The following is an 18,825-nucleotide window of genomic DNA, read 5'->3' as shown; positions in this document are numbered from 1 at the left end:
CTATACTTTGAATAACTGCATTTAAGTAGTAAAGAGAGAGAATGCAAAATATGAGTCTCTGGTCTTGTAATAAAATCAGATCTCATTACTGTATCACACTGTGTACATATACATGTGTCTGTATCTTATATCTGTAGGTATAATAAGATCTCATTACTGTATCACACTGTGTACATATACATGTGTCTGTATCTAATATCTGTAGGTATAATCAGATCTCATAACTTTATCACACTGTGTACATATACATGTGACTGTATCTTATATCTGTAGGTATAATCAGATTTCATTACTTTATCACATTGTGTACATATACATATGTCTGTATCTTATATCTGTTGGTATAATCAGATCTCATTACATTATCACATTGTGTACATATACATGTGTCTGTATCTTATATCTGTAGGTATAATCAGATCTCATTACTGTATCACACTGTGTACATATACATGTGTCTGTATCTTATATCTGTAGGTATAATCAGATCTCATTACATTATCACATTGTGTACATATACATGTGTCTGTATCTTATATCTGTAGGTATAATCAGATCTCATTACTGTATCACATTGTGTACATATACATGTGTCTGTATCTTATATCTGTAGGTATAATCAGATCTCATTACTGTATCACACTGTGTACATATACATGTGTCTTTATCTTATATCTGTATTTCTAATCAGATCTCATTACTGTATCACATTGTGTACATATACATGTGTCTGTATCTTATATCTGTAGGTATAATCAGATCTCGTTACTTTATCACATTGTGTACATATACATGTGTCTGTATCTTATATCTGTAGCTATAATCAGATCTCATTACTGTATCACACTGTGTACATATACATGTGTCTGTATCTTATATCTGTAGGTATAATCAGATCTCATTACTGTATCACATTGTGTACATATACATGTGTCTGTATCTTATATCTGTAGGTATAATCAGATCTCATTACTGTATCACATTGTGTACATATACATGTGTCTGTATCTTATATCTGTAGGTATAATCAGATCTCATTACTGTATCACACTGTGTACATATACATGTGTCTGTATCTTATATCTGTAGGTATATTCAGATCTCATTACTGTATCACATTGTGTACATATACATGCGTCTGTATCTTATATCTGTAGGTATAATCAGATCTCATTACTGTATCACATTGTGTACATATACATGTGTCTATCTTATATCTGTAGGTATAATCAGATCTCATTACTGTATCACATTGTGTACATATACATCTGTCTGTATCCTATATCTGTAGGTATAATCAAATATCATTACTGTATTACATTGTGCACATATACAGGTGTCTGTATCTTATATCTCTATGTATAATCAGATCTCATTACTGTATCACATTGTGTACATGTACATGTGTCTGTATCTTATATCTGTAGGTATAATCAGATCTCATTACTGTATCACACTGTGTATATATACATGTGTCTGTATCTTATATCTGTAGCTATAATCAGATCTCATTACTGTATCACACTGTGTACATATACATGTGTCTGTATCTTATATCTGTAGGTATAATCAGATCTCATTACTGTATCACATTGTGTACATATACATGTGTCTTTATCTTATATCTGTATGTATAATCAGATCTCATTACTGTATCACATTTTGTACATATACATGTGTCTTTATCTTATATCTGTAGGTATAATCAGATCTCATTACTGTATCACATTGTGTACATATACATGTGTCTGTATCTTATATCTGTAGCTATAATCAGATCTCATTACTTTATCACATTGTGTACATATACATGTCTGTATCTTATATCTGTAGGTATAATCAGATCTCATTACTGTATCACACTGTGTACATATACATGTGTCTATCTTATATCTGTAGGTATAATCAGATCTCATTACTGTATCACACTGTGTACATATACATGTGTCTGTATCTTATATCTGTAGGTATAATCAGATCTCATTACGTTATCACATTGTGTACATATACATGTGTCTGTATCTTATATCTGTAGGTATAATCAGATCTCATTACTGTATCACATTTTGTACATATACATGTGTCTTTATCTTATATCTGTAGGTATAATCAGGTTTCATTACTGTATCACACTGTGTACATATACATGTGTCTTTATCTTATATCTGTAGGTATATTCAGATCTCATTACTTTATCACACTGTTTACATATACATGTGTCTGTATCTTATATCTGTAGGTATAATTAGATCTCATTACTGTATCACATTGTGTACATATACATGTGTCTGTATCTTATATCTGTAGGTATATTCAGATATCATTACTTTATCACACTGTGTACATATACATGTGTCTGTATCTTATATCTGTAGGTATAATCAGATCTCATTACTGTATCACATTGTGTACATATACATGTGTCTGTATCTTATATCTGTAGGTATAATCAGATTTCATTACTGTATCACATTGTGTACATGTACATGTGTCTGTATCTTATATCTGTAGGTATAATCAGATTTCATTACTGTATCACATTGTGTACATGTACATGTGTCTGTATCTTATATCTGTAGCTATAATCAGATCTCATTACTGTATCACACTGTGTACATATACATGTGTCTGTATCTTATATCTGTAGGTATAATCAGATCTCATTACTGTATCACACTGTGTACATATACATGTGTCTTTATCTTATATCTGTAGGTATAATCAAATATCATTACTGTATTACATTGTGTACATATACAGGTGTCTGTATCTTATATCTGTATGTATAATCAGATCTCATTACTGTATCACACTGTGTACATATACATGTGTCTGTATCTTATATCTGTAGGTATAATCAGATCTCATTACTGTATCACACTGTACATATACATGTGTCTGTATCTTATATCTGTAGGTATAATCAGATCTCATTACTGTATCACATCGTGTACATATACATGTGTCTGTATCTTATATCTGTAGGTATAATCAGATCTCATTACTGTATCACACTGTACATATACATGTGTCTGTATCTTATATCTGTAGGTATAATCAGATCTCATTACTGTATCACACTGTGTACATATACATGTGTCTGTATCTTATATCTGTAGGTATAATCAGATCTCATTACTGTATCACACTGTGTACATATACATGTGTCTGTATCTTATATCTGTAGGTATAATCAGATCTCATAACTTTATCACACTGTGTACATATACATGTGTCTTTATCTTATATCTGTAGGTATAATCAGATCTCATTACTGTATTACATTGTGCACATATACAGGTGTCTGTATCTTATATCTGTAGGTATAATCAGATCTCATTACTGTATCACACTGTGTACATATACATGTGTCTGTATCTAATATCTGTAGGTATAATCAGATCTCATAACTTTATCACACTGTGTACATATACATGTGTCTGTATCTTATATCTGTAGGTATAATCAGATCTCATTACAGTATCACACTGTGTACATATACATGTGTCTGTATCTTATATCTGTAGGTATAATCAGATCTCATTACTGTATCACACTGTGTACATATACATGTGTCTGTATCTTATATCTGTAGGTATAATCAGATCTCATTACAGTATCACATTGTGTACATATACATGTGTCTGTATCTTATATCTGTAGGTATAATCAGATCTCATTACTGTATCACATTGTGTGCATATACATGTGTCTGTATCTTATATCTGTAGGTATAATCAGATCTCATAACTTTATCACACTGTGTACATATACATGTGTATGTATCTTATGTCTGTAGATATAATCAGATATCATTACTGTATCACACTGTGTATGTATCTTATGTCTGTAGATATAATCAGATATCATTACTGTATCACACTGTGTACATATACATGTGTCTGTATCTTATAACTGTAGGTATAATCAGATCTCATTACTGTATCACATTGTGTACATATACATGTGTCTGTATCTTATATCTGTAGGTATAATCAGATCTCATTACTGTATCACATTGTGTACATATACATAAGTCTGTATCTTATATCTGTAGGTATAATCAGATCTCATTACTGTATCACATTGTGTACATATACATGTGTCTATCTTATATCTGTAGGTATAATCAGATCTCATTACTGTATCACACTGTGTACATATACATGTGTTTGTATCTTATATCTGTAGGTATAATCAGATCTCATTACTGTATCACATTGTGTACATATACATGTGTCTGTATCTTATATCTGTAGGTATAATCAGATCTCATTACTGTATCACATTGTGTACATATACATGTGTCTGTATCTTATATCTGTAGGTATAATCAGATCTCATTACTGTATCACATTGTGTACATATACATGTGTCTGTATCTTATATCTATAGGTATAATCAGATCTCATTACTGTATCACACTGTGTACATATACATGTGTCTTTATCTTATATCTGTAGGTATAATCAGATCTCATTACTGTATCACACTGTGTACATATACATGTGTCTTTATCTTATATCTGTAGGTATAATCAGATCTCATTACTGTATCACATTGTGTACATATACATGTGTCTGTATCTTATATCTGTAGGTATAATGAGATCTCATTACTGTATCACATTGTCTACATATACATGTGTCTTTATCTTATTTCTGTAGATATAATCAGATACCATTACTGTATCACACTCTGTACATATACATGTGTCTGTATCTTATATCTGTAGGTATAATCAGATCTCATTACTATATCACATTGTGTACATATACATGTGTCTGTATCTTATATCTGTAGGTATAATCAGATCTCATTACTGTATCACACTGTGTACATATACATGTGTCTTTATCTTATATCTGTAGGTATAATTAGATCTCATTACTGTATCACACTGTGTACATATACATGTGTCTGTGTCTTATATATGTAGGTATAATCAGATCTCATTACTTTATCACATTGTGTACATAAAAATGCTTCTGTATCTTATATCTGTCCATAAACCAATCACCAATACTTGGAGAGAACAATGGAAAATTAATTTTTTTTTACCTTATCTCTTTTATAACCCACTGGGAGTGTCATTTCTTCTACTGGCTGTGTTAATACAGCTTGGCCTCTTGGTGAAAAACTTTCAGGATGGGTGGGGATACCACAGGCTAAATAAACTAATACAAATGCCAATATAAGGTTAATGTAAATACTTGTAAACAATTTAATACATTCCAGCAGGTATAATGAATCATTAGGAACAAATTAAAGGGGAGAATATTTTTGAGTAAACTGTCCCTTTAACAATTCTCAAAATACGATTCTTATCCCTGTGAGCAGTAGCTCCTGGAAGACATCTAACCTCCCTTGCTTCTCCTTTACTTTTACCTAAATACACATTTCTCAAAATAGTCACCCACTAACAGTCTGTTCCTCAAATACACATCTGCAGTTCTTTCTGGTGTTGTTACCTGGAGAATCAGGTAGCAATAGATTTAAATGACCTGTTAAACACATCTGCAGTTCTTTCTGGTGTTATGTGACCTGGAGAATCAGGTACCAATAGATTTAAATGACCTGTTAAACACATCTGCAGTTCTTTCTGGTATTATGTGACCTGGAGAATCAGGTACCAATAGATTTAAATGACCTGTTAAACACATCTGCAGTTCTTTCTGGTGTTATGTGACCTGGAGAATCAGGTACCAATAGATTTAAATGACCTGTTAAACACATCTGCAGTTCTTTCTGGTATTATGTGACCTGGAGAATCAGGTACCAATAGATTTAAATGACCTGTTAAACACATCTGCAGTTCTTTCTGGTGTTATGTGACCTGGAGAATCAGGTACCAATAGATTTAAATGACCTGTTAAACACATCTGCAGTTCTTTCTGGTGTTATGTGACCTGGAGAATCAGGTACCAATAGATTTAAATGACCTGTTAAACACATCTGCAGTTCTTTCTGGTATTATGTGACCTGGAGAATCAGGTACCAATAGATTTAAATGACCTGTTAAACACATCTGCAGTTCTTTCTGGTGTTATGTGACCTGGAGAATCAGGTACCAATAGATTTAAATTACCTGTTAAACACATCTGCAGTTCTTTCTGGTGTTATGTTACCTGGAGAATCAGGTACCAATAGATTTAAATGACCTGTTACAGCTTCAGAGGGCTCAGAAACAGAAATCTCCTTATCACACGTGTGTTCAGCAAGAGCAGGTTACAAGTTTTGCAATGGCAGAGTTTGTGGCAATGCTTCTGGTGTTGTCAATGAATATATCTTATGAGATCACAAGCACTGCGTGTTAACCATATTAATTATTGACTTTCTGTCCATCTTTCTAGGTTATTTCAGCATGAACCATCAGATTGTGGTAAAAAGTGAACCAGATAATCTATGCGTGCAGACATTAAATGTTCCGGATGCACAGGCCGCACAGCTATATATTAATAATCTGCGCAGCACGTCTGGTCAGGAGCCGCGTGTGATGAGACCACTCAGGACACCTGGTGAGAAGATCAGTTTCTGCAAGGAGTGAAAATAATATCATTATTTGTATGAAATATAAAAAGTCAGTACCTGTATATACACCCACAGGAAGAAGCGTCTATCAGGCCTCTGTATTTGGCTTAGAGACCTCAGGATTTTGTTTTATTTCATGAGCAGACATTATGCACCTCACCATCACCTAGATTATGAGTTTTGCGTTAGTGTTTAAACCCTGAAAAAATGGCAATTTCAGCATAAAAACAGTAACGCAGCCATTACGAGTCTTGTCAGTATAGCTGTACTGCAAGCATTTTAGCCTGTAACGCAACGTCAATCCCACATTAAAAAAAATACTGTTTTTGCGTGGGATTTCCATGGGGCCAGTATTACAAGTTATGCGGTAAGCCTAAAATGCTTGCGTTACAGCCTATACTGACATGAGCCATTCCGCAATCTGAGACCAGTAATTAATTAGGAGTTTTGTGCCACAAAAATGTTTCACAAAACTAATAACTAAACTGTTACAAAGTACACTAGCACCCATAAAATACCTATTAAACCCTAAACCGCCAACCTCCAGCATCGCAAACACTATTTAAAACGTATTAATTCCTAATCTGCCGCCCCCGCCCACATCTCTGCAACTATGATAAAGTTATTAACCCCTATTCCACCGCTCCCCACTCCCGCTGCCACTAACTAAACCTATTAACCCCTAAACCGCCAGCCCCCCACATAGCCGCTATTAAATAAACCGATTAACCCCTAAACCTAACAACCCCCTAACTTTAAATTAAAATTACAATATCCTTATCTTAAAATAAATAAAACTTAAACTATAAATTAACCTAACATAACAATTATACTAAACTATTATGCTAAAATTAAAATAACCAATTAAAAAAACTAAATTACACATAATTTGTTTTAGTAGTGTTAGGTTTTTTTTTAAGTCTAAAATTACAAAAAATAAAAAATACTAAATTATGAAAAATAACAAACACTAAATTACAAACAATATTATCGAAAATGTAGTATTTAGTATTTTTTATTTTTTGTAATTTTAGACAAATTATTTTAGTAGTGTTTATTTATAGTTTAAACTTATTTTTTTAAATTTTACAGGTAAGTTTTAATTTATTTTAAGAAAGGGATATTATAATTTTAATATAAAGTTAGGGGGTTGTTAGGTTTAGTATTTAATAGTTTAATTTATTTTTTTGCGATGTAGGGGGCTTGTGGTTTAGGGGCTAATAGGTTTATTTAGTGGCGGCGATGTGGGAGGCCAGAGGTTTAGGAGTTAATAAATTTATTATAGTGGCGGCGTTGTTGGGGAGCAGCAGAATAGGGGTTAATAACTTTTATTAGTGGCGGCGATGTCGGGGGCAGAAGATTAGGGGTTTTGAGACTTGGGGTTTACGTAAGGGTGTTAGGTTTAAACTTAACTTTTTTTTTCCCCATTGACATCAATGGGGTTGCGTTACAGCGATCGCCATTCCGCACTTCAGGTGTTTTTTCTAACACTCTCTTCCCATTGATGTCTATGGGGAAAGCGTGCACCAGCACGTAAAAGTAGCCCTTGGATTTTGTTTGGTATGGAGCTAAACGCAACCATATCGCACACACAAGGAGGCTTTTCAGAAAATTGTAATGGCAGCGCTATGGGTGGTGAAATAACGCAATTTTTGCTGCATTCGTTTTGCACACTCTATAGCGAAAAACTTGTAATCTAGGTGACTGTAACTAAATAAGCGCTGGTTTGGGAACCATGTCATTTACTGAGGGAGGAGCTATAGTCGCACATCTCAGGGTCATTTACTGAGGGAGGAGCTATAGTCACACATCTCAGGGTCATATACTGAGGGAGGAGCTATAGTCACACATCTCAGGGTCATTTACTGAGAGAGAAGCTGTAGTCTCACATCTCAGGGTCATTTACTGAGGGAGGAGCTATAGTCACACATCTCAGGGTCATTTACTGAGGGCGGAGCTATAGTCTCAAATCTCAAGGTCATTTACTGAGGGAGGAGCTATAGTCGCACATATCAGGGTCATTTACTGAGGGTGGAGCTATAGTCGAACATCTCAGGGTCATTTACTGAGGGAGGAGCTATAGTCGCACATGTCAGGGTCATTTACTGAAAGAGGAGCTATAGTCGCAGTCCGGAGTGGATCGATCTCATGATTCTGATGGTGTCCTCTGTGGTGAGGGGGCTCCAGATGGTCCATGGGGGGTAGGTGGTGGTGTATTTGGGTGAGGTATCGGTGGGTCGGCGGTGGTGGATGAGTTCTGGGGTGCAAAGCTGTCATAGATGTCGACGATCTTGCGGTGGAAGTACGTTGTGAGGTTATCGCAGAAGTCCTGGGAGGGCGAGTTGTCGTTGGTTTCGCTGTTGGGATTGGAGAATTCCTTGATGACTGTGTATAGCTCCTTGCTGTTGTGGACATTGGTGTTGATTCTGTCTTGGATGGCTGTCTTCGTGGTGGTTTTGATGAGGTGGTGATGAGTAGTTATGGCTTCTTTGTAGGCCATTTTATCTGCAGGGGTCTTGCTGGATCTCTAGGTCCTTTCCAATCGCCTGCAGTGGCGTTTGGAGCCCTGAAGGGCCGGGGTGAACCAACTGGCCTTGGTGGGTTGGACGGTTTCTTGAAGGGGCGAGGGTGTTTGCGCAGTCAGGGACCAGTGGTGGAGGTTGTGGGCGGAGGAGTAGGTGCCTGTGGAGGTAGCTGGGGATGACTTGTTCAGGGTGGAGTACAGTTGGTCTTTGGTGATGTTGTTCCAGTTTCTGCGGGGTGGGTAGTGCTGCCGGAGGTGTGTGGTAGGTTTGTTGAAGGAAAAGTGTATGCAATGGTGGTCGGTCCAATGGAGTTCGGTAATGTGGTTGACTGAGATGTGGTTGCCTGCAGAGAAGATGGGGTCGAGGGTGTGTCCGGCTAAGTGGGTTGTAGAGTTGACGAGTTGCTTTAGTCCGATGGTTCCAAGGTTTTTCAAGAGGTTGGTGGTGTTGGGGTTGTATAGGTGGAAGTTGAGGTCACCGAGGAGGATGTAGTCTGTTGAGGCAAGGGCGTGGGGTGCGATGAGGTTGGTGATGGAGTCGCAGAAGGTTTGTAGATGAGGGTGCCGCGGAGGGTGGTGTTGGGACTGACCTAAATCTTGAAGTGTAGGTGTTCCAAGCCTGGTGAGTGGTAGTTGGAGCTGGTTGTGACGTGGAGGGAGTGTTTGTGGACGATGGCGATGCCTCCTCACGGTCGGTTGCTGCGGTCCTTGTGGGAGATCTTGTATCCCTCGTGGGATGGCAATGGCGATGTCAGGCGTTGATGTGGGGTTCAGCCAGGTTTCGGTAAGGAAGGCAACATCTGGGGAGGTGGAGTTGAGCAGGTTCCAGATTTCGATGGCGTGCTTTTAGACAGGGCGGGTGTTGAGGAGGATGCAGTTGTGGTTGTTTTTGCGTTAGGTAACTGGTGGGTTAGTGGTTCGGAGGGAGGAGAGGGAGGAGATGGAGCAGTTGCGGCAGGTGAAGGGTCCTATGGTGTTTGTTGGGATGCGTGGTGGCAGGCGAATGAGATGGAGGAGGGTGCTGGCGTTGTACCAGCGGAGGTTGTAGGAGTCAGGGTTTATGGTGCTGGGCATGGTCCAGTCATGGACGGGCGGTTACTGGCTTGCCTTTGGTGCGCCAGCGCCGCCCCCACCACGCAGTCGCACACCGACCTCCATTAAATAGGTGCAGAGAGGTGGGAGGCGGGAGACAGGGCAGTGGCTATAGTAAGAAAGTTAAGAAAGAGAGTTACCTGTGCTGTGCTGGGAGGCAGGGCAGTGGCTGTGGCATGAGAGAGACAAGCAGGAGGAGAGCAGGCAGGAAGGAGTTGCTATCACAAACTAAGGCAGCAGTGACCTCCATTAACTAGGTGCAGAGAGGTGGGAGGGCTGTGAGGCTGGGAGGCGGGGGCAGGGCAGTGGCTATAGAAAGAAAGTTAAGGCAGGGAGTTACCTGTGCTGTGCTGGGAGGTGGGGACAGGGAAGTGGCTGTGGCATGGGAGAGACAAGCATGCGTCTCCTTTCTGTCATTTACTGAGGGAGGAGCTATAGTCGCATATCTCAGGGTCATTTACTGAGGGAGAAGCTATAGTCGCACATCTCAGGGTCATTTACTGAGGGAGGAGTTATAGTCGCACCTCTCAGTCATTTACTGAAGGAAGAGCTATAGTCGCACATCTCAGGGTCATTTACTGAAGGAGGAGCTATAGTCGCACATCTCAGGGTCATTTACTGAAGGAGGAGCTATAGTCGCACATCTCAGGGTCATTTACTGAAGGAGGAGCTATAGTGTCACATCTCAGGGTCATTTACTGAGGGAGGAGTTATGGTCTCACATCTCGGTCATTTACTGAGGGAGGAGCTATAGTCTCATATCTCAGGGTCATTAACTGAGGGAGAAGCTATAGTTGCACATCTCAGGGTCAGTTACTGATGGAGGAGCTATAGTGTCACATGTCAGGGTCATTTACTGAGGGAGGAGATATAGTCGCACCTCTCAGTCATCTACTGAAGGAAGAGCTATAGTCGCACATCTCAGGGTCATTTACTGAAGGAGGAGCTATAGTGTCACACCTCAGGGTCATTTACTGAGGGAGGAGTTATAGTCGCACCTCTCAGGGTCATTTACTGAAGGAGGAGCTATAGTCTCACATCTCAGGATCATTTACTGAGGGAGGAGCTATAGTCACATATTCAGGGTTATTTACTGAGGGAGGAGCTATAGTCGCACATCTCAGGGTCATTTACTGAGGGCGGAGCTATAGTCTCACATCTCAGGGTCATTTACTGAGGGAGGAGCTATAGTCGCACACCTCAGGGTCATTTACTGAAAGAGGAGCTATAGTCGCACATCTCAGGGTCATTTACTGAAGGGGTGCTATAGTCGCACATCTCAGGGTCATTTACTGAAGGAGGAGCTATAGTCGCACATCTCAGGGTCATTTACTGAAGGAGGAGCTATAGTCGCACATCTCAGGGTCATTTACTGAAGGAGGAGCTATAGTCTCAAATCTCAGGGTCATTTACTGAAGGAGGAGCTATAGTCTCAAATCTCAGGGTCATTTACTGAGGGAGGAGCTATAGTCGCACATTTCAGGGTCATTTACTGAAGGGGTGCTATAATCGCACATCTCAGGGTCATTTACTGAAGGAGGAGCTATAATCCCACATCTCAGAGTCATTTACTGAAGGGAGGAACTATAGTCGCACATCTCAGGGTCATTTACTGAGGGAGGAGCTATAGTCTCAAATCTCCGGGTCATTTACTGAGGGAGGAGCTATAGTCTCCCATCTCGGGATCATTAACTGAGGGAGGAGCTATAGTCGCACATCTCAGGGTCATTTGCTGAGGGAGGAACTATAGTCTCACATCTCAGGGTCATTTACTGAGGGAGGAGCTATAGTCTCACATCTCAGGATCATTTACTGAGGGAGGAGCTATAGTCACATATCTCAGGGTTATTTACTGAGGGCGGAGCTATAGTCTCACATCTCAGGGTCATTTACTGAGGGAGGAGCTATAGTCGCACACCTCAGGGTCATATACTGATGGAGGAGCTATAGTCTCACATCTCAGGGTCATTTACTGAAGGAGGAGCTATAGTCGCACATCTCAGGGTCATTTACTGAAGGGGTGCTATAGTCGCACATCTCAGGGTCATTTACTGAAGGAGGAGCTATAGTCGCACATCTCAGGGTCATTTACTGAAGGAGGAGCTATAGTCGCACATCTCAGGGTCATTTACTGAAGGAGGAGCTATAGTCGCACATCTCAGGGTCATTTACTGAGGGAGGAGCTATAGTCGCACATTTCAGGGTCATTTACTGAAGGTGTGCTATAGTCGCACATCTCAGGGTCATTTACTGAAGGAGGAGCTATAGTCCCACATCTCAGAGTCATTTACTGAAGGGAGGAACTATAGTCGCACATCTCAGGGTCATTTACTGAGGGAGGAGCTATAGTCTCAAATCTCAGGGTCATTTACTGAGGGAGGAGCTATAGTCTCACATCTCGGGGTCATTAACTGAGGGAGGAGCTATAGTCTCACATCTCGGGGTCATTTACTGAAGGAGGAGCTATAGTCTCAAATCTCAGGGTTATTTACTGAGGGAGGAGCTATAGTCGCACATCTCAGGGTTATTTACTGAGGGCGGAGCTATAGTCTCACATCTCAGGGTCATTTACTGAGGGAGGAGCTATAGTCGCACATCTCAGGGTCATTTACTGAAGGAGGAGCTATAGTCGCACATCTCAGGGTCATTTACTGAAGGAGGAGCTATAGTCGCACATCTCAGGGTCATTTAATGTGGGAGAAGCTATAGTCTCAAATCTCAGGGTCATTTACTGAGGGAGGAGCTATAGTCGCACATTTCAGGGTCATTTACTGAAGGGGTGCTATAGTCGCACATCTCAGGGTCATTTACTGAAGGAGGAGCTATAGTCCCACATCTCAGAGTCATTTACTGAAGGGAGGAACTATAGTCGCACATCTCAGGGTCATTTACTGAGGGAGGAGCTATAGTCTCACATCTCGGGGTCATTAACTGAGGGAGGAGCTATAGTCTCACATCTCGGGGTCATTTACTGAAGGAGGAGCTATAGTCTCAAATCTCAGGGTTATTTACTGAGGGAGGAGCTATAGTCGCACATCTCAGGGTTATTTACTGAGGGCGGAGCTATAGTCTCACATCTCAGGGTCATGTACTGAGGGAGGAGCTATAGTCGCACACCTCAGGGTCATATACTGATGGAGGAGCTATAGTCTCACATCTCAGGGTCATTTACTGAAGGGGTGCTATAGTCGCACATCTCAGGGTTATTTACTGAAGGAGGAGCTATAGTCGCACATCTCAGGGTCATTTACTGAAGGAGGAGCTATAGTCGCAAATCTCAGGGTCATTTGCTTAGTTAGAAGCTATAGTCTCACATTTCAGGGTCATTTACTGAGGGAGAAGCTATAGTCGCACATCTCAGGGTCATTTGCTTAGTTAGAAGCTATAGTCTCACATCTCGGGATCATTTACTGAGGGAGGAGCTATAGTCACATATCTCAGGGTCATTTACTGAGGGAGGAGCTATAGTCGCACACCTCAGGGTCATTTACTGAGGGAGGAGCTATAGTCGCACACCTCAGGGTCATATACTGATGGAGGAGCTATAGTCTCACATCTCAGGGTCATTTACTGAAGGGGTGCTATAGTCGCACATCTCAGGGTTATTTACTGAAGGAGGAGCTATAGTCGCACATCTCAGGGTCATTTACTGAAGGAGGACCTATAGTCGCACATCTCAGGGTCATTTGCTTAGTTAGAAGCTATAGTCTCACATTTCAGGGTCATTTACTGAGGGAGAAGCTATAGTCTCACATTTCAGGGTCATTTACTGAGGGAGGAGCTATAGTCTCACATCTCTGGGTCATTTACTGATGGAGGAGCTATAGTCTCACATCTCAGGATCATTTATGAGGGAGGAACTATAGTCGCACATCTCAGGGTCATTTACTGAGGGAGGAGCTATAGTATCACATCTCAGGTTCATTTACTGAGGGAGGAGCTATAGTCTCACATCTCAGGGTCATTTACTGAGGGAGGAGCTATAGTCTCACATCTCAGGGTCATTTACTGAGGGAGAAGCTATAGTCGCACATCTAAGGGTCATTTACTGATGAAGGTGCTAAAGTCTCACATCTCAGGGTCATTAACTGAGGGAGGAGCTAGTGTCGCACATCTCAGGGTCATTTACTGAGGGAGGAGCTATAGTCGCACATCTCAGGGTCATTTACTGAGGGAGGAGCTATAGTCTCACATTTCAGGGTCATTTACTGAGGGAGGAGCTATAGTCTCACATCTCTGGGTCATTTACTGATGGAGGAGCTATAGTCTCACATCTCAGGATCATTTATGAGGGAGGAGCTATAGTCTCACATCTCAGGATCATTTATGAGGGAGGAACTATAGTCGCACATCTCAGGGTCATTTACTGAGGGAGGAGCTATAGTCTCACATCTCAGGGTCATTTACTGAGGGAGGAGCTATAGTCTCACATCTCAGGGTCACTTACTGAGGGAGGAGCTATAGTCTCACATCTCAGGGTCATTTACTGAGGGAGAAGCTATAGTGGCACATCTAAGGGTCATTTACTGATGAAGGAGCTAAAGTCGCACATCTCAGGGTTATTTACTGAGGGAGGAGCTATATTCTCACATCTCAGGGTCATTTACTGATGGAGGAGCTAAAGTCGCACATTTCAGGGTCATTTACTGAAGGGGTGCTATAGTCGCACATCTCAGGGTCATTTACTGAAGGAGGAGCTATAGTCCCACATCTCAGAGTCATTTACTGAAGGGATGAACTATAGTCGCACATCTCAGGGTCATTTACTGAGGGAGGAGCTATAGTCTCAAATCTCAGGGTCATTGTTACAGAAGCATTAGTTATTTTGTTGTGAAGAAACTTATTTCCCAGCAGCAATGCCTGAACCAGCCAAGCCAGCGCCTAAGAAGGGCTCCAAGAAAACTGTAACAAGTATCATTTCATAAAGGGTTAACTCTGTTCAGTTTTGAGAAAACTATTTTCTGAGGCAGGTTTCCTAGCATATTGTGTACTGTAATTAAGTTTGTGATAAGCATTCACTGCTAGGTGATAAGAAGGATTCAATTGTTTTCTTGTGTGTACTTGTTATCTGCGGTGGCCTGTCCAAGGGCTTTGTCTAAATGTGTGATGGGGGATTTAATGCTTCCCCCCCTGGGAGTGCCCTGTGTGCATGTAACCTAAATAAAAAGCAGGCTGGGCATCCCAGTCCTCAGTTCTTGGTTGTCCCTCAATCGCAGCGTTGACTCGTTTTTGTGGGCAGAAGGGTATCCCAGCTGTACTACAGCTAAGGGGGATTATTCTACATTTGCGAGACTCATATAGAATACTATGGAAAGCAGTTTCTCCCCTCTTCAGCAATAGGAATCCAGGCTACTAAGCGGTCCATCTCTCAGCGAGACTAAGGGTAACCGTAACAGTCATTTACTGAGGGAGGAGCTATAGTCTCACATCTAGGGGAAATTAACTGAGGGAGGAGCTATAGTCGCACATCTAGGGGTCATTTACTGAAGGAGGAGCTATAGTCGCACATCTCAGGGTCATTTGCTGAGGGAGGAGTTATAGTCTCACATCTCAGGGTCATTTAATGAAGGAGGAGCTATAGTCTCACATCTCAGGGTCATTAACTGAGGGAGGAGCTATAGTCGCACATCTCAGGGTCATTTACTGAGGGAGGAGCTATAGTCGCACATCTCAGGGTCATTTGCTTAGTTAGAAGCTATAGTCTCACATTTCAGGGTCATTTACTGAGGGAGGAGCTATAGTCTCACATCTCTGGGTCATTTACTGATGGAGGAGCTATAGTCTCACATCTCAGGATCATTTATGAGGGAGGAACTATAGTCGCACATCTCAGGGTCATTTACTGAGGGAGGAGCTATAGTATCACATCTCAGGTTCATTTACTGAGGGAGGAGCTATAGTCTCACATCTCAGGGTCATTTACTGAGGGAGGAGCTATAGTCTCACATCTCAGGGTCATTTACTGAGGGAGAAGCTATAGTCGCACATCTAAGGGTCATTTACTGATGAAGGTGCTAAAGTCGCATATCTCAGGGTTATTTACTGAGGGAGGAGCTATATTCTCACATCTCAGGGTCATTTACTGATGGAGGAGCTAAAGTCGCACATCTCAGGGTCATTTACTGAAGGGAGGAGCTATAGTCTCACATCTCAGGGTCATTTACTGAGGGAGGAGCTATAGTCTTACATCTCAGGGTCATTAAGTGAGGGAGAAACTATAGTCGCACATCTCAGGGTCATTTACTGAAGGGGTGCTATAGTCGCACATCTCAGGGTCATTTACTGAAGGGGTGCTATAGTCGCACATCTCAGGGTCATTTACTGAAGGAGGAGCTATAGTTGCACATCTCAGGGTCATTTACTGAGGGAGGAGCTATAGTCGCACATTTCAGGGTCATTTACTGAAGGGGTGCTATAGTCGCACATCTCAGGGTCATTTACTGAAGGGGTGCTATAGTCGCACATCTCAGGGTCATTTACTGAAGGGGTGCTATAGTCGCACATCTCAGGGTCATTTACTGAAGGAGTGCTATAGTCGCACATCTCAGGGTCATTTACTGAAGGAGGAGCTATAGTCACACATCTCAGGGTCATTTACTGAGGGAGGAGCTATAGTCGCACATTTCAGGGTCATTTACTGAAGGGGTGCTATAGTCGCACATCTCAGGGTCATTTACTGAAGGAGGAGCTATAGTCCCACATCTCAGGGTCATTTACTGAAGGGAGGAACTATAGTCGCACATCTCAGGGTCATTTACTGAAGGGAGGAACTATAGTCGCACATCTCAGGGTCATTTACTGAGGGAGGAGCTATAGTCTCAAATCTCAGGGTCATTTACTGAGGGAGGAGCTATAGTCTCACATCTCGGGGTCATTAACTGAGGGAGGAGCTATAGTCGCACATCTCGGGGTCATTTACTGAAGGAGGAGCTATAGTCGCACATCTCAGGGTCATTTGCTGAGGGAGGAGTTATAGTCTCACATCTCAGGGTCATTTAATGAAGGAGGAGCTATAGTCTCACATCTCAGGGTCATTAACTGAGGGAGGAGCTATAGTCGCACATCTCAGGGTCATTTACTGAGGAAGGAGCTATAGTCGCACATCTCAGGGTCATTTGCTTAGGGAGAAGCTATAGTCTCACATTTCAGGGTCATTTACTGAGGGAAGAGCTATAGTCTCACATCTCGGTCATTTACTGATGGAGGAGCTATAGTCTCACATCTCAGGATCATTTACTGAGGGAGGAACTATAGTCGCACATCTCAGGGTGATTTACTGAGGGAGGAGCTATAGTATCACATCTCAGGTTTATTTACTGAGGGAGGAGGTATAGTCTCACATCTCAGGGTCATTTACTGAGGGAGAAGCTATAGTCGCACATCTAAGGGTCATTTACTGATGAAGGAGCTAAAGTCGCACATCTCAGGGTTATTTACTGAGGGAGGAGCTATATTCTCACATCTCAGGGTAATTTACTGATGGAGGAGCTAAAGTCGCATATCTCAGGGTCATTTACTGAAGGGAGGAGCTATAGTCTCACATCTCAGGGTCATTTACTGAGGGAGGAGCTATAGTCTTATATCTCAGGGTCATTAAGTGAGGGAGAAACTATAGTCGCACATCTCAGGGTCATTTACTGAAGGGGTGCTATAGTCGCACATCTCAGGGTCATTTACTGAAGGGGTGCTATAGTCTCACATCTCAGGGTCATTTACTGAAGGAGGAGCTATAGTCGCACATCTCAGGGTCATTTACTGAAGGAGGAGCTATAGTCGCACATCTCAGGGTCATTTAATGTGGGAGAAGCTATAGTCTCAAATCTCAGGGTCATTTACTGAGGGAGGAGCTATAGTCGCACATTTCAGGGTCATTTACTGAAGGGGTGCTATAGTCGCACATCTCAGGGTCATTTACTGAAGGAGGAGCTATAGTCCCACATCTCAGAGTCATTTACTGAAGGGAGGAACTATAGTCGCACATCTCAGGGTCATTTACTGAGGGAGAAGCTATAGTCTCAAATCTCAGGGTCATTTACTGAGGGAGGAGCTATAGTCTCACATCTCGGGGTCATTAACTGAGGGAGGAGCTATAGTCGCACATCTCGGGGTCATTTACTGAAGGAGGAGCTATAGTCGCACATCTCAGGGTCATTTGCTGAGGGAGGAGCTATAGTCTCACATCTCAGGGTCATTTAATGAAGGAGGAGCTATAGTCTCACATATCAGGGTCATTAACTGAGGGAGGAGCTATAGTCGCACATCTCAGGGTCATTTGCTGAGGGAGGAGCTATAGTCGCACATCTCAGGGTCATTTGCTTAGGGAGAAGCTATAGTCTCACATTTCAGGGTCATTTACTGAGGGAGGAGCTATAGTCTCACATCTCTGGGTCATTTACTGATGGAGGAGCTATAGTCTCACATCTCAGGATCATTTACTGAGGGAGGAACTATAGTCGCACATCTCAGGGTTATTTACTGAGAGAGGAGCTATAGTATCACATCTCAGGTTCATTTACTGAGGGAGGAGCTATAGTCTCACATCTCAGGGTCATTTACTGAGGGAGGAGCTATAGTCTCACATCTCAGGGTCATTTACTGAGGGAGAAGCTATAGTCGCACATCTAAGGGTCATTTACTGATGAAGGAGCTAAAGTCGCACATCTCAGGGTTATTTACTG

General features: G+C 41.4%; 1 protein-coding gene across 2 annotated transcripts in view; it reads left to right on the top strand.

The window, feature by feature from the left end:
• Positions 1 to 6,357: 6,357 nt before the first annotated feature.
• Positions 6,358 to 18,825, top strand: part of LOC128656572 (zinc finger protein 391) — a 33,203-nt gene continuing 20,735 nt past the window's right edge. For both annotated transcript variants that reach the window (XM_053710561.1, XM_053710555.1), the window contains exon 1: positions 6,358 to 6,518. In XM_053710561.1, coding sequence (XP_053566536.1) covers positions 6,365 to 6,518 — 154 coding nt within the window. In that variant the 5' untranslated portion in view covers positions 6,358 to 6,364. The remainder of the gene's footprint in view (positions 6,519 to 18,825) is intronic.

Source organism: Bombina bombina, chromosome 1 (assembly GCF_027579735.1).
Source record: "Bombina bombina isolate aBomBom1 chromosome 1, aBomBom1.pri, whole genome shotgun sequence".
In the NCBI taxonomy this organism is placed as follows: Eukaryota; Metazoa; Chordata; class Amphibia; order Anura; family Bombinatoridae; genus Bombina; species Bombina bombina.
The sequence above is the reverse complement of the archived record's forward strand: the minus strand, read 5'-3'. Positions and strand labels throughout refer to the sequence as shown.